Consider the following 18,426-nt stretch of genomic DNA (forward strand, 5'->3'; position numbering starts at 1 on the left):
GGTGTATTTGATCTGATAGGAGATCTATCGAACCAATGGATTCTCTCTCAAAGTGGAGCCATTGTGATGTATAGTAGAATGCAAAAGAGTCTAACTTGGCAGCCTCACTCGGCCTTCCACAAATTGACACACCCAGCCTGAACACTGCTTTACAGGAGCGCAAATACTTGAGACTAAGGTATGTAAATGCTGTTGATGTTTCTGCGGTGAAAACCTTCACATTCAAAAAACTAGTCGTTAAAAACCACCGCCTTCTAGAATATCTTTTATTATATTACAATAGAAAAGTCGACTGGAAGTCTAGTTCATACTCCGCCAGCCAGCAAGGTCAGAATCACAGCTGTCAATCCCATTCGCTTCATTCGTGTAGGGTTTTATGCATCCTCGGGAGACAGAACATATTTTCCGCTGACGATACGAACAATGTTATCTCTGCCTCTTTGGGGAACATACACGTTGGGTAGCTTTGTGGTAATTAAGCGGATGTTGGCATATGAGGACGAGAAAATTAATACCGTAATTTTGTGTCGATAATGGCTTTCATGTACCTCTGTAGTTTGAATATATTACATCAGTGATGGTATTATAATGCCATACCATATCATCATACCGGATACTTCACAGGAATTGCACAACATTTCAGAATAATTAATTATAAAGGTAGACATTTAGCTCATGGGTGAAGCGAAAACAAAGAACCGTGTTTCCGATAACACGTTTTAAGAAAATATGTTAGATAGTTTGAGATTTGATTTGATTTGATATTATCTTATTTGATTTTATCCTTTTAATTGTTTTCATATTTGAAAATTATTGCTTCGACCCAGAATCAGTCAAAATACCCCATCTGTTATAATTTAATGAAATATGTACATACATCGCTAAACTGGAGAAATTAAAGAAAATAGAGGAGAAGAAGCCGAGGAATTTCTTATCTGTTTATTTTAAATATCAAACAAATGCTTAGGGTCGGGTTACCAGAAACACATTGTTTTATTTTGCCTAACTATATGGTATGGAGTTCGGTCTTGCTCCGTCTTCAATACCCATGGCTGAATTATTTCTTTCATTCTCCGAGTGCTACGTTCAGTCCAAACTGATTTATAGTTAATGTGTTACAAATGTGAGGTCGATTCCTTCTCCGAAAGTCACGAAATCCCATTTAACCAATCCTAATCAGGCTAATACTATTAGATGTTCCCAATATTTTTTTTCTTTCTGCCAAGGAAAATGCGAGTGACCTAAGGGGCCTTTGTCACTATTCGTCTATCGACTCATAGTGACAACCCTTAGGTTACTAGTATTTTCCCGCTGAATACAGAACAATATTGGAGAATAGCATAATTATACCAGAGCCAGTGATATCAAAGAAAAATCAGGGAAAGTAAAGGCAAGTTTGAACGTTTTGACTCATATTTCGAACACAACAGAACCAGTGAAGTAGACACACGTTATCATGACACAGACGCGCATTGTCGCTATGTAGAACGACCTGTGAAAATATTCCATATTTTTGGCATACGCATGGTATAATAATTATGAAAACTTATTATATATCTTATAGATATCTACCACCAATGATACTTATCTGTACAACAATCATGAAGATCGCCCTCTTGTTCATCTTAGTCGGAGTGTTTGAATCTCTTGTAGAGGCAGCTGTCGTCAGTAAGTCACCATTTCATTTCAGTATTTTTATGAGTGAATTGTTTCTGGTCAGCGCGTGTATCACTTAAATACCCCTACGTCAATTTTTTTTCGTGTTTGTCCAGCCCATGGCCGTGTGCAGATCGGGGGGGGGGGGGCACAAAAATAATCCTCCCATACTTCAGTGAAGACAACTGCAGAGCTAATCATGAACAAACAAATGGTATCTGCCCTACATACACACTTGCTCTAAAGTACTTGATAAAAAGAATAGTAACTGCCATAAATAGTAGACTGAGTGACAGGTTTGTTGAGAATAAAAAAAATCGCGTTGTGGCACCTCTTTAGACAAAATGTCCTGACCAGAAACAATTTTTTATTTTTTATTTTTTATTTTTATTTTTTTTTTTTTTGGGGGGGGGGGGCTTCGTTGAAAGTAAATAAATTTAAGGGAAATATATGTTGTGTGAATTCACCATGTTTAATTAATAAATAATTGAATGTTAAATTAATTGAAATGCGTTTTTTCTTTCACTTTCCCTTATTGGTAGGAAGCTGGCATCCATTGATTTTAGGCGGAAGTGACGTGTGAGACTTGCAGATCAACTTCCGTTAAACGTATTGTCGACTGCTTCTATTTATTGTATCATAAATCACATTTAAAAAACACTTAAAGACTTACCTGTTTTCTAAAACATTTTGACTGTACAGCGCCTTTGAACTCTTGTCATAGTGGAATTGGCGCTATATAAATTGCATCGATTGATTGATTGATTGATTGATTGATTGATAAATGTAATATGTTTAACGGAAGTACAGCCCTGGCAAAACACTTGTCACCAATAACCTTATTAATATCGAATTAAAGCTTGCTTTTGGTTTTGAATCCTGTTGCATGTTAGTTTGGTTTGCCTCGATGTCTATATATAGTAGTGCTAATTATAATATTCAATATCGAGGCACGGGTTGGATTATACACTTTCAGCTTTAAAGCACAGCACTCGCAACATTCAGTCGAGGGAGCTGTTGATGTTAGGGTACAATAGGCCTTTCCAAAATTTGCCATGGTGGCGCTCTACTTCCTGTTTCTGTGTACATTGGGGTATACATGATATAGGTTACTCAGTTAATCATAGAACACTGCTGCTTTCCTTGGTGTCTGAACAATATGAAAAACATCCCTGATATACACTTCTACAGAATACTAATGGACAAAGCTATTAAGAAACAGTACTATGAGGTGATGATACCCCCAATTGGAGTGAGGGCGCTGTATTCTCAATTTCCTGTTTGCAGTCTGCAACAATTTTAGCAGATGATTCACTTAACTCCTCTTGGTGTACAATATTGAAAAGTCAGTCAGTATATCTAACATATTGAAAATATTTTCTTAAAATTGTTCAGTTATTGCTTTCACCTCTCTCCATGCATCTCCACAATCGATTTCTGCAACCTCACCCCCACACACATACATACATACATACATACATACATACATCCATCCATCCATGCACACACACACACACACACACACACACACATACACGTGCGCATGCATGCATACGTACATGCATGCATACATACATACATATATATACATATACGTTATACATACATACATACATATGGATGGACGCATGCACACACACACATACACAGACACACACAGACAGACAGACAGACAGACACACACACACACACACACACACACACACTAATACACACTTATCAAAGATTGCCAATTCACTAAGATATTGATATAAGAAAATATTTTTTTTGGCAGGAACACCTACATAATTTGCATAAAATTAAGATATACGTATATATATATTTCATTGAATAGGTTACAGCTCGATTGGTTGCTTTAGAGATACAGGAGACCGTGCTGTTCCAACTATAGAGGGCAGTGATCCAAGACTAGATGGGTCTGACTACAGAGGGCGTCTAGATGCTTTAGGAAAGTGTGCTGCTGTAGCAGCTGACCGTGGGTTCAAGTGTTTTGCTGTTCAACATGGTGGATGGTGTGCATCAAGTCCAATTGCATGTAAAACCTTTGCAATGTACGGACCATCCACTGCTTGTGAAAGTGACGGTGAAGGTGGTAGCTGGGCAAATCATGTGTACAGGATAGATAACATACAGTAAGTTTGATTGGTCAAGAGGGAGAGGGGAATCAGGAATGAGGAGGAGAATTTGTGGAAAGGGAGAGAGACAGGGGAGGGAGAGGGAGAGACAGAGAGACACAGGGAGTCATGGAAGGAGGGAGTTGGAAGGGAGGGATGGTCATAATCAGGACATTAAGGTAGGAAGAGAGGAAAGGGAAAGAGAAAGACACAATGTACATATTGTTGGGGGAAATATAAATTTGGTCACAAAGAAATCTCAAAGCTAACAAACTACCGGATGAGCAGGTCAAAATTGTTAAGGAGAGTTTGAAGTGTGTCTAGATGAAGAACTTAAGATATTATTAGAGAGTGAGGGAAACAGAGAGTGAGAGCTAAGGAGGGAAGGAGGGAGGGGGAGAGGGGAGAGGGGAGAGAAGGGGGATGGAAGAGATCAACTGGGAAGAGAAAGATTGGAGGAGAGATAGAAAAAGGGAGTGAGATATCTGGGAGAGACAGAGAGAAAGAAAGAGCAATACGATAGCCAGTAACATGATGTCTATTCTGTTTTTTTAAACCCAACTCTCACATCATATCTCGTTTATTTCTCAATCTCCAGCCCTTACCAATCAATTGGTTGCTATAGAGACACATCTAGCAGAGCAATACCAACATTAGAAGGTAGTGATCCCAGATTAGATGGTCAATACAGATCTCGTGATAACGCCATCGAGAAATGTGGCCAAGTGGCCTTTGGACTTGGTTATCAATACTTTGCTCTACAACACAGTGGGTGGTGTGCTTCAAGTTTAAATGCTGGTGATACCTATGATAAGTATGGTCAGTATGATACCTGTGAAACAGACGGTGAAGGTGGTCCATGGGGAAATGAGGTTTATATGTTTGTCTAGTAAGTAAAAACCTATCTACTCACAAGGTCTGTGACTCCACTACATTCATCCGCTGTCCAGCCTGTCCTGGTAACCATTGCAATCTGGTATTGACACATATGCTGATTGGTCACAATGTCATATTAAATCAGTATGTAAATGTTCACATACAGCACCAAACAAAGCAGAAGGAACATGAATATTCAATAAGTGTCTTAACTTAGACGAATTGCTGATTTTATAAATCTACATTTCTGTATCCTGGCATTCTCTTAACAACTTTGGGGGTGTGCTAAATACTGGGTTGAAAGTACTCAGGACATGCTGGATAGAGTGAGTGTTGCAGAAACTCGGATCCAGGGAATAGAATGACAAAAATACAACTGTGGCACCCCCCTTTAAACTTTGAACAGGTTACACAACTGCAACAACCTTCAATACAGTTTTGTCATACTTTGACAGAACTAACTTCTGTGGGGAGGGAGTGATGGTACTGATACATTTATTTGGGTGTGTGTGTTCCCATACCATATTTTTAATCAAAAGCAAACCATTTTCTCATGCCTAATCATCTAATAGAAAACAAACCATTCTCTAATGTTTTGAACATCTGAATTTTGACAAAACCCTGACTTATGGCCCTGATTTGATTTGCATATTTACCCAACCACTTCGTCATGTAGAGGGTGCTCTTTCTCACATATCCACTTCTTTTTCTTTAATCATATTACATTGCAATTTTTTTTAGGTGCTCCGAAGAGCAGACTTTAATTCCTGTTTGGGACGTGAACTCGATATCAAAAATATGAACTGGACAGAAAAGATATTCTCTTATGTACAGCCTATTTCAAATTACTCTTCACCAGCTCTGTTTGATACAACCACACAGAAACCATACAGTGGCTCTGTTTGATATAACCACACAGACACCATGAAGAAACAACATATTCTACACTAAGATGCCATGATAGCAATTTCTTGTTATATTTTGTCTATTATGAAATAAACCATTCAAACATAATGCGACAAGATGCACACACACACACACACACACACACACACACACACACACACACACACACACACACACACACAAACGGATATCGGATGCCAATGTTTTGATGTCTGCATTAGATGTTTCCATGGTGCATGTCAGTTCATTTCATTTACAGACAAAACGTTGTAAAAAAAACTAGTCAGTAAATTTGCCATCTTAAAGTGTAGCATGTGCAGTTTCTTCATTGTTTCTGTGTGGTTGTATCAAACAGAGCCACTGAATGGTTTCTGCATGGTTGCATCAAACAGAGCCACTGAATGATAACTTGAAAGTCTGTACAGCATAATGTCAGGGGAACTGAGAGACTTTGCTTTTGTGTAGTTTTATTTAAAAGATCATTTTATAATTTTATTTATTCATTCTTAGATTTATTGAGTTTGTAGTTTACATTTGAGATTATATTGAGATCTTGAAATAAATAAAAAAGATGACAATTTTTCTCTACCTTAAACAAAATGTGTCTTTTAATGTATTATTCACTTTAAGATTTTGCCAAGAATTGTTACAGTTTGTGGGGATTACCCACTTTCAGCCTTAATTGCCCCCTGACCCCCTCCTCTCCCCCCTCCTCCACACACATTAACTGAAATATAGACATCCATGTCATGAAGGTCACATTCGAGGTCAAGCTGGATTTTTTTTCAAAATGGCTGACTTTCATGATCCACGTGTGACACAGGGAAGGCACTACTGAAGTTTCCCTTCTTTAAAATTTATATCAAATTGTATTAACCTCTTCCAAGAACAAAATATTTACATTTTATTGCCAATATTTATTCCAAATTAAGCCAAGTCATGGACACTCAAAATTCAAATTCTAGTTTGAATTTATTTGTGTGACCTCCAAAAATGAATGAATGTAAATCTGACTTGCACATAGACTGACAGATGAGCCATTGTCGGCACAGTCTAATCTCCATTTCCACAAACAAAAGTCTATCAGGGCAGGCTGATAAGCCGGGGGTAATGACACCATTACAGTCTCGCTCACACAAAAATCATCAGTCAAATGCTTTGCCATATGTATATTGATGGGCACAGCAACATGAAACATGATTCTGATACAAATACCAGTCCTGTCTGTAAAATATTCAAAAATTTAATTTGTATGAATTACTTCATTGAGGATGACTCCATGTAAATTGTGATCAAATCAATCAATCAAATCATTTATAAAGCGGCAGTAGATTTTTGTGTTTTTTTTATATAAAAGAACAGTCAAACTTAACCTGGGTAGACAGGGTCTGTTGTCAATGATCTGGACTTTCTATTATTTACATAGGGGTATCAATTGCTGAAGGTGGGTGATTCAATCTTGCTCTGATACACTACATCCAATCTGATTAAAATCCGATGTGGTGAAAGCGGCTAAATTCTTTACTTACCTCTATTTCCATCATTTTGTGTCGTTTGTTTTTGTTCTGAGGGATCGCGTGGGAAGGCGGCGATCACTCGAAACAAAAACAAACAACACAAAATGATGGAAATAGAGGTAAGTAAAGCATTTAGCCACTTTCACCACGTTGGATTTTAATCAGATTGCACAACACCATAACTGAATGACTCTCGAAGCAAGGGTCCTCCTCAAAAAAAACACAGAAGCTATACAATAGGGGAAAATTTTATTCAGATTTCAATATTCTATCATCTACAAATTACTATCTTCAATGTTTTACACAAATCATACTCATATATTAGAGAAACATACTTTCAAAATTTTTATTTACATTACTTTATTTCTGACAAAAAAAAATTTAAATTCAAACTGTTATTGTTGAAATCATATAGTATATTTGAAAAGTACCCTCGGAAACATTGCTACAGCACTGTTCGCAAATCGTCATATCACAAATCACAAATATGTATTAATTTATGACTACCATGGACGATAGAACAGTATCATGGCATTTTTTCTTTTTAAATACATCAATACAGCAGTCTTACTTGCATTGCATATGGTTTTAGTACATTGCCACTTAGCCCTACAGTGCATTCATGTGATACCCATAACTTGATCATGTGATACCCATGACTTCACCATGTGATACTCATGACTTCATCACGTGATACCCATGTGATATCCATGACATCATCATGCGATGCACATGTCGTCTCTGTCATGCTAGAGGGAAGAATTTTGAGTTCGTGTCATTCACATATTCATGACATTTGATATCAATACTGCTATAGTTCCATATCTAATTTAAAATTTGAAGATAAAAAATTAACACTTTCCTATATTAACTTTACATTCTAAACTGAAAAATACTTAAAGTGAAGTTCTTTATTTTGAAAATGGACAAAGTTTGATAGTAGTTAAATGAGTAAAGCAGTCCAGTCTGATATGAATTATTTTGCACAAAACAGAAAACTAGTCAAGTACCACAGTCATCCGAACAACAGACACATACCCTGGAGTCTCACACTATCAACATATGCATTCCCAGAGGTCTCCAGCTATCAACCGACATGTGCCCTGGGCCATGGCAGCCATGTGATACCCACAGTGGACATGTGCCACCCATGTGGTACCAACACAGCTACACACAGTGGACATGTGACACCCATAAGGTACCCCTTACAGCCAATGACATAGTGGACATGTGACACCCATGTGTGCACTCACAGCTACTCACATAGTGGGCATGTGACACACATATGGTAGTACTCACACAGTGGACATGTGACACCCATGTGATACTCACACAGCTACTCATAGTGGACATGTGACACGCATGTGACGAGTGACACCCATAAGGTACCCATTACAGCTACTCACATACTGAGCATGTGACACCCATGTGTGCATACAAATCTACTCACATAGTGAACATGTGACACCAATGTGGTATTATACTCACAGAGTGGACATGTGATACCCATGTGATACCCACACAGCTACTCATACAGTGGACATGTGACACCCATAAGGTACCCCTTACAGCTACCCACATAGTAAGCATGTGACACCCATGTGGTACTCATACAGCTACTCATGATTGACATGTGACACCCATGTGGTACTCATACAGCTACTCATGGTGGACATGTGACACCCATGTGGTACTCACACAGCTACTCATGGTTGACATGTGACACCCATGTGTAACCCATGTTATTGCATAGCTCTGTCCACCTTACCATTTTTTCAAAAAATATGATTATAAAGAATATTTGTTTGGAAAATATATATGAACTATTATTGAAGTAAACAAGTTTGATGATATGCAAGTTGCTTTTATACGATGTCATTCCAAAACTTTTGACAAAAATTCAGTTTTCTCGGCGCTACAGTGAAAACGTACAACTACATGGCAAACATTAAATTGCACAAACTACATGTACACACTTTTGAAATGTGTTAAAAAGTACAGGATAACCTGAGTTTATATGTTTTACTATACATTACAGTGGAATTAGAGTTAGTTTAGCATTCTACTTATCAGATATGACATTTCTCACATACATTGAGATAACTTTAACTGCAAAATAAACAATTAGTGAGGTGCTGTACACGGTTGGGATGTCGAAGTAATCAAAATAAATGATTTGATATGACAGTGACAGTACAAAATTAATGCAGCACTCAGTTTTAAAAATAATTTAAGCCACTTTTTATATTGAAGGCTTGAACAGAACTATCCTATGATTGCCATTATAGGTAAAACTTTCAACGTGTTTGGTGTTGACAAATATTACTCTGGTAATTGAGCCTTTGGTTGACAATAAATCTATCTCACTAAGATCCGATTTAGTGTACCCGATTTCTTTTTGGATGTTACGTTTACTGCCATTTGTTCTTTTGTGAGCTCTTGTTACATACATCTGACACAATATGATTGGTTTTCCCAACCCAATCTCATACTTACAAGTAGCCAATCAGAATCTGTCTTACAATATAACACTAAACATTCGAAATTGAAAGAAAGAAAACCACTAAACAATAACAAAAACACCATTGTCTGTGCTCGGTGTTCGAGCCCTTTTCGAATAGAGTGCTTTGAAGTACTGTACCTGTATGTTTTGGTGCATTACATGTTTTCATTGGTTGAGTGAATTCACTCAATGCGCTCGTTTGGCACAGGAAAACCTATGCTATTGTGTCAGATGTATGTAACAATCGCTCACAAAAGAACAAATGACAGTAAATGTAACAGCCAAACAGAAATTGTAACGTGTACACTACATCGGAGTTTAATCAGATTGACAATAGACAAACACAAACTAAAACTATTGTTGCAACATGTTGATATAACAGCGATACGCTATTGAATGGATGTTGGTTTAATTATAGTCTCAGTTGGGAGGTGTCACAGACTGAGATAATATTGACAGAGTTCAATGAACTTGCAGGGTAGTGTTTTGGGACTTCCAATGTTTACACTATCCTGATCAGAGGAACCGCTGTCATCCACTTGTGTAATCGATCACATTGAAGAACAATAGATTTAGTTTAGAATACCAGTATCTTACAAGAAGGCTGAAAACACAAAACACATTTCTTGATCACCCAGTCGTACCTCTTAAAGTGGCCATATGGATGAGTATTGGGTATTTATTTTCGATTTTTAATTTTCAAAACAATTTAATCATGGCTTCCTCATTATTTTCCATCCAATCACGATGAACCTTAAAAAAGTTTTCTTTTTACATGTTTCTCTGACCAATCACAATAAACCTTAGGTAAGGATCACTGTTGTGTCATTTCTCAAACCTACTGAATGCAAAGTCGCCATGACAACAGAAAATATAACAGAAAGGAGAAATGAAAATTGTAGACACCCTAACAAAGTAAACCAACACAGAAAAGCTAAGATACAGAAACACAGACCAACTTACAATCCTGTTTAAAATGTGTACATTCAACCACAGTAACCAATCAACATAGAGATTTAATATGCAAATTCAACATTTGCATACATTATCATAAATTTGACTATTAATTTAACATTTCAATATTAAGCTTATTCCATATGGCAAACATCAAATCAGAATGTTTGAAGTGAAAATATTAATTTTGCACTTTTTTTAAATTAGCAAAATGAGCATAAAAGATTTATCATTTTCTAAAAATGACAGCATTATAATATTTTATAGAAATTTTTCTCTATTCAAAATCTTTTTATTTATAATTGATATTTGCTCTCCAGTACTTTAATTCCACAAATTTCAGTCTGGTTACGTTTCGGATGTTCAAGATATCAGGAATGTATATTACATATAGTTACACGGAGATTTGAACAACAATTGTTCACTATTTCCCAGGTGTAAGGGATCACCATATATGGTAAGTCATTAGCATATCACCTTATATGGCAAGAGTCATTAGCATAATATAAGTACATGCTTTGCTAGTCTCAAGCATGCACAGGCCGAATGTGCAATAGTTCCATCGCTTCTTAAGACAACATGCAACATTTCCAAGTTTTACACCATGCCAAAATCACACATTTTTTTGAGAAATGTGACTTCTGACACTCTAACACTTAATGAATATGAGCAGTCAAATGAGGCAATCAGACTTTTCAAGTGTGAGACTAGCCAAGCATTCACTTACATATGCTAATGAGCCGTGCCATATAGGATGATCCCTATTTACATATGCTAATGAACCATGCCATATAGGGTGATCCCATATTTACATATGACAAATAAAGTCGAGCAACGCAGTGACAAGGGCCCCCTTAGGTTACCTTTATTTTGATTGGCTGAACTAAAAACATATTGGGGAACAACATATAATTGTTCAATTTGGTGTTCAACTTTGTTAGAATCTAGAATCCAAAGTTTATGAAAAATCATTTTCTTTCCTACAGGGGATGTTCTGCTTGAAGTTGTAAAACGTACCCTGATCATATATATTATATTATATATATATATATATATATATATATATATATATATATATATATATATATATATATATATATATATATATATATATATATATATATATATATATATATATATATATACATTCAATTTTAAAATAGGTGGGGTAGGTGGACTTTTCATTTTATTTTATTGTATATTTTTTTTCATGTGTGAGTGTCTAGTTCAGGTTTTCCATTGTTTTTCAAATGGTCTCTGTGTTGTTTATTTCTTCCTATCAGATGTACAGCCATTACAGATTGGAAGAATAGTTTCATATTGTCTTTTTAAGTTGATGTCAGTGTCCGCACCCACTATTTCTTGCGAGACCTAACGATTTTCGTGATTTTATTATTATTTTTCTCAAATATGTCAAATAAGTTTAGGGTCGGTGTGAAAAACTAGGTGGGGTCAGGTAACCGGAACCAAACAACTTTTTTTATTTGGCCTAAGGCAAAGTGATAGTAAAGTTGTAATAATATGGCCCAAAAAAGATAATTGCTTCTGGTCAGTGCACAAATCATTTAAGTACCCTTGCTTCGTTTTTTTAAGTGTGTTTGTTCAACCCATGCAGTCTGTAGATCCATGGGGAAACACAAAAATAACCCTCCCTACTTCAGTGAAGACAACTGCAGAGCCGATCATGAACAAGCAAATGATATCTGCCCTACACACACACTTGCTCTAAAGTACTAAATAAAACAAACAGTAACTGCCATAAATAGTAGACTGAGTGACAGGTTTGTTAAGAATAAAGAAATAAAAATAACACCCAAAAAACATGTCATTGCACCATTTTTAGACAAACTGTCCCGACAAGAAGCAATTTTTTTTTTTGGCCTAATATTACATGATTACATAATTGGGGAGGAATCTGAATGTGAAATGAATGAGAGTCACAAACTTTGGTAAGTTTGGTAACCTCTATATGACAGTGTAGTTACTACAATACCTTTGCCAAATAAAAACAAAAGATTTCATAAGGCTGACTGAGGTGGCGCCCTGCATTATACACTATTTGAGAAATCTTTTTTTTTGAGTAATAATTGCTTACCATTATTGACCTGTAAATTATTAATCAATAAACAATATGTCTACTAAACAAGTTACATAAAACGCCCTCTCATGTTCATTTATTGATTTCTTTCATTTTTCTTAAAAGAAAACCACACAATCATGTTTTTTTTTACCCTTCTACTTCTCCAACTGTAGGAAGTATTCATATTTGTCGATACATTAAATGAAATAATCCGATAACTTGAACAGAAAACATTTGTAGTGGGAAGTGATGGATCTTGTAATTGCTGACAAGTACATCAAATTATAGAAATATATATATATATATATATATATATATATATATATATATATATATATATATATATATATATATATATATATATATATATATATATATATATATATATATATATATATATATATATATATATGTGTATGCATATATATATACTCAGTACATGTAAATGTCAATACTGGAGTAAACTGCTCAATACATATATATGTAGAGCGATGTTATATATATATATATATATATTTATATATATATATATATATAACAATATCAAGCAAGCTACTAAGGAGCCATTACAGTGTTTCATGTTGTGATCATCAGACGACCAAATCAGCATAGACATTTTACATATACCAAATTTATACATATATACATATATATGTGTGTGTGTGGGGGGGCGGGGGGGGGGGGGGGGGGGGGGGCGAATTATGCACTATTTAAATTTGAGCTTATATGCTGTGATTTCCATAGGTTGTATACTGAATGGTTCTGATATATCAACTTTTCCTTTGTCATACATCATGGTAAGAGTTGTTGACTGGGCTTCATCTATTTGTACAAAGTCTTCATTAAATATATCACCTAGGGTTACCTGAAAGAAAACAAAAAACAACAGATTAAATTTAGCATATTAACCTTTGTGCAAGGTTTGGTTGAAAATGGAGATATGAGAGTAAATACACAGACAACAAATATGGCCGTCATTCGGCCATATTTGATTCTGTTACAGAACAAAGACAAAGTGACATGCATGTGTCTCATACAGCATGTTACCTTTGTGCAAGGTTTGGTTGAAATCAGTCGGTGCATGCCAGAGATACATGTATGAGGGTGAACACAGAGGGACAGAAACCAATGTAATAGTCCCTCTGAGCAGTGCCCATTGGGGGCTAAAAATACACACATCAAACAGGAAAACATACCAATACAAAAATTTTTCAAAACAATCCATATTGTTTACTCATATTAGTATGGGCTTTTTTGTTTCCTAATTGTTGAAGGCTGCCACACAAAATTTTGTTTACATGCTAAGAGGTCTTACTTTAATACAATTTTCTTTAAGCTAGAAGGTCTCACACACTTACTTGTCCCTGATTGGCTGAAGGCTGCCATACAAAAAAATTGTAACATGCTAAGAGGTCTTACTTCCATACAATTTTCTTTAAGCTAGACGGTCTCACACACTTACTTGTCCCTGATTGGTTGTACACGTCATGGCTGTAGCTGGATATTTACAGTCAAAACCGTGTCGGTGTAGAAGTAGTAGAGAACCGTCTCCAGGTTCTGAGTAACCTTCCCTCATATCATGTAAATGCCTCAAATTCAATAAATGGACATCGCACGACAATGGTTGCGATATAGGTGTAAATTCAGTAATAATGTCAGTTCCTGAACTCGCTGATAATGGCATAACTGGATGATTTAAAGTGTTTCCTATTGCATGACTTAGCAGAGAGGGGTATCCTGTTGGTGAGGTATTTATCTGAAACATAATAAGATTTATATTAATATAATAAAAACGTTAGCTTTCATATAGCACTTTCCACTCTGTTCTCAAAGCACTTTACAATTAATACCCTTGGCACGGATTTATTGTAACACAACAGCCCTTTATACTTCCTCAACTCCCTGAGGAGCATACAATCCATTGCAGCCTTTATAAGTACATAGGGTTAAAGCATTCACATTGCAACCTCTATCCTACCAGGTCCCCAATTATACAGCTGGGTTGACTGAGGCACAATCATGGTTCAAATCTTGCCCACAAGGATTGTAGCCATTCAGAAACAAATGGCAGCGATGGGGCTCGAACCTGCGACATCCAGATTCCAAGCCGGACACTCTAACCATTTTCCCATCATGACTTCACAAGATAACAACAACAACAACAACAACAACAACAACAAAACTTTATAATTGCATTTTGTTGATAAAGTAACCTAACTCCAATGACAATATGTTGCATCAGTGCAGTAAGGTCGTATCTCCTATGCAATCGTATAGGCAGATACGACCATACTGCACTGACGCAACGAATAGTTAATATTACTGGTCAATGCTTTCAAAAACAGCTCGAACAAAAATGTTTCAGATGTTGATAGATTATTTGTGATAGATAGCAAACAAGTTTAGACAATAAGGAACTTGCAAACCTGACATGTTGAATATTGCATCATGGGAAATGTGATAACAAATACTAATCAATTAGTATTGTAAACAATAATGATACATTGTTTGTAACCACAAATAATCAATTTATAGTCACCCTGACCATTGTGTGAGGTTTACTCTATCAGTAGCTCCAGATTAGATATTACTTTAACCACAGATAATCCCCACAATCCTTTGCATCTGAGCATGCTCAGTCTGGATTGCAAGTTTCCTGTTATGTGTCAAGCGGGTGCCTGCCATATATTTGGCCAAACAAGCTCACTGTCATACTTATAACACGGTGTGACTGTCAACATTTTGTCGAAAGAGTTTACTTTTTGTTACAAAACTTTCAAATGTTGTACTGTTTTTTAATTTGTTAAATTTTTGCCGTTGTCGATAACATAGTGATATAATTTGGACATGAAAATCTTGAGTGACTTGCTAGAAACTTAATTTAATCGTGACATTGGGTTTGAAGTTTCAATAACAGCACCAAATACATATCCAGACCCTTTACAATTAATACCACTAGAGACTTACATGTCCAGGCCCTGTAAGATTAACACCACTAGTTAATGTCCAGACCCTGTAAGTTAATACACTAAATACTTACATGTCTAGACCCTGTAAGATTAATATCACAAGATATATGTCCAGACCCTGTAAGATTAATACCACAAGAGACTTACATGTACATGTCCAGACCCTGTAATATTAATACCACTAGATACATGTCAAGACTCTGTAAGATTAATACCACTAGCTACTTAATTGTCCAGATCCTAAGATTAATACTAGATAATTAAATGTCTAGACCCTGTAAAATTAATACCACTAGTTATGTTCAGACCCTGTAAGTTAATACCACTAGATACTTACATGTCCAGACCCCGTAAAATTAATACTAGATACTTACAAGATTACTACCACTAAATACTTACATGTCTAGACCCTATTAGATTAATACCACTAGATACATGTCTAGACCCTGTAAAATTAATACTACATACTTACATGGCCATACACTATAAGATTAATACCATTAAATACTTACATGTCTAGACCCTGTACGATTAATACCACACAATACATGTCTAGACACTGTAAGATTAATACAACTAGATACTTACATGTCCAGCCCCTGAAGTTCTCCTTTCAAGTAAAATTCGGAATAAATTAGGTGTTCTTTTATTGTCTTTGACACCTTGCTGTAATCCTCTATTATCATCTTGTTCTAATTTCCTGTCCATAAAGACATCGATCCAACCTAAAAATAGAAATTATTAAAATCATAAATCATGAATCATTTATCTGCCATGGAATCTACCAAGTAACCAAAACTATGAATACCCCCAAGGTACATACAGACAGGAAGAAGAGCGCCACCATGGTAAATTTTGGAAAGGCCATTTCAGACTGCGAGTACAGGAAATTGAGAATACAGCGCCCTCGCTCAAATTGGGGGTACCATCACCTCATAGTACCGTTTCTTAGGAGCTATGTCCCTTGGTATTCTGTAGACGTGGAAATCTTACCAACTTGTAATAAAGTGATGACAAGTGGCTGTGCAGTACGTAAAAATACCAACTTGTAATGAAGCGACGCCAAGTGGCTGTGCAGTATGTAAACTTACCAACTTGTAATGAAGCGACGCCAAGTGGCTGTGCAGTATGTAAACTTACCGACTTGTAATGAAGCGACGCCAAGTGGCTGTGCAGTATGTAAACTTACCAACTTGTAATGAAGCGACGCCAAGTGGCTGTGCAGTATGTAAACTTACCGACTTGTAATGAAGGGACGCCAAGTGGCTGTGCAGTATGTAAACTTACCGACTTGTAATGAAGTGACGCCAAGTGGCTGTGCAGTATGTAAACTTACCAACTTGTAATGAAGCGACGCCAAGTGGCTGTGCAGTATGTAAACTTACCGACTTGTAATGAAGCGACGCCAAGTGGCTGTGCAGTATGTAAACTTACCGACTTGTAACGAGGCGACGCCAAGTGGCTGTGCAGTATGTAAACTTACCGACTTGTAATGAAGTGACGCCAAGTGGCTGTGCAGTATGTAAACTTACCAACTTGTAATGAAGCGACGCCAAGTGGCTGTGCAGTATGTAAACTTACCGACTTGTAATGAAGCGACGCCAAGTGGCTGTGCAGTATGTAAACTTACCAACTTGTAACGAGGCGACGCCAAGTGGCTGTGCAGTATGTAAACTTACCGACTTGTAATGAAGCAATGCCAAGTGGCTGTGCAGTATGTAAACTTACCAACTTGTAACGAGGCGACGCCAAGTGGCTGTGCAGTATGTAAACTTACCAACTTGTAATGAAGCGACGCCAAGTGGCTGTGCAGTATGTAAACTTACCGACTTGTAATGAAGCAATGCCAAGTGGCTGTGCAGTATGTAAACTTACCGACTTGTAATGAGGCGACGCCAAGTGGCTGTGCAGTACGTAAACTTACCGACTTGTAACGAGGCGACGCCAAGTGGCTGTGCAGTACGTAAACTTACCGACTTGTAACGAGGCGACGCCAAGTGGCTGTACAGTATGTAAACTTACCGACTTGTAACGAGGCGACGCCAAGTGGCTGTGCAGTACGTAAACTTACCGACTTGTAACGAGGCGACGCCAAGTGGCTGTGCAGTACGTAAACTTACCGACTTGTAACGAGTGACGCCAAGTGGCTGTGCAGTACGTAAACTTACCGACTTGTAACGAGGCGACGCCAAGTGGCTGTGCAGTACGTAAACTTACCAACTTGTAACGAGGCGACGCCAAGTGGCTGTGCAGTATGTAAACTTACCGACTTGTAACGAGGCGACGCCAAGTGGCTGTGCAGTATGTAAACTTACCAACTTGTAACGAGGCGACGCCAAGTGGCTATGCAATATGTAAACTTACCGACTTGTAATGAGGCGACGCCAAGTGGCTATGCAGTATGTAAACTTACCAACTTGTAATGAAGCGACGCCAAGTGGCTGTGCAGTACGTAAACTTACCGACTTGTAATGAAGTGACGCCAAGTGGCTGTGCAGTACGTAAACTTACCAACTTGTAATGAAGCGACGCCAAGTGGCTGTGCAGTATGTAAACTTACCAACTTGTAATGAAGCGACGCCAAGTGGCTGTGCAGTATGTAAACTTACCGACTTGTAATGAAGCGACGCCAAGTGGCTGTGCAGTATGTAAACTTACCAACTTGTAATGAAGCGACGCCAAGTGGCTGTGCAGTATGTAAACTTACCAACTTGTAATGAAGCGACGCCAAGTGGCTGTGCAGTATGTAAACTTACCAACTTGTAATGAAGTGACGCCAAGTGGCTGTGCAGTATGTAAACTTACCAACTTGTAATGAAGTGACGCCAAGTGGCTGTGCAGTATGTAAACT

At 37.1% G+C, this 18,426-nt stretch overlaps 1 protein-coding gene across 1 annotated transcript in view; it reads right to left on the reverse strand.

Moving 5' to 3' along the window:
* Window positions 1–13,300: 13,300 nt before the first annotated feature.
* The window catches only part of LOC144449950 (alpha-mannosidase 2-like), a 29,305-nt gene continuing 24,179 nt past the window's right edge, over window positions 13,301–18,426 (reverse strand). Inside the window, exons 20-22 of the mRNA XM_078140508.1 lie at window positions 16,164–16,300; window positions 14,069–14,362; window positions 13,301–13,471 (exon numbers count right to left, since the gene is read on the reverse strand). Coding sequence (XP_077996634.1) covers window positions 13,313–13,471; window positions 14,069–14,362; window positions 16,164–16,300 — 590 coding nt within the window. The 3' untranslated portion in view covers window positions 13,301–13,312. The remainder of the gene's footprint in view (window positions 13,472–14,068; window positions 14,363–16,163; window positions 16,301–18,426) is intronic.

The sequence above is a fragment of the Glandiceps talaboti genome, chromosome 19 (genome assembly GCF_964340395.1).
Source record: "Glandiceps talaboti chromosome 19, keGlaTala1.1, whole genome shotgun sequence".
NCBI lineage: Eukaryota > Metazoa > Hemichordata > Enteropneusta > Spengelidae > Glandiceps > Glandiceps talaboti.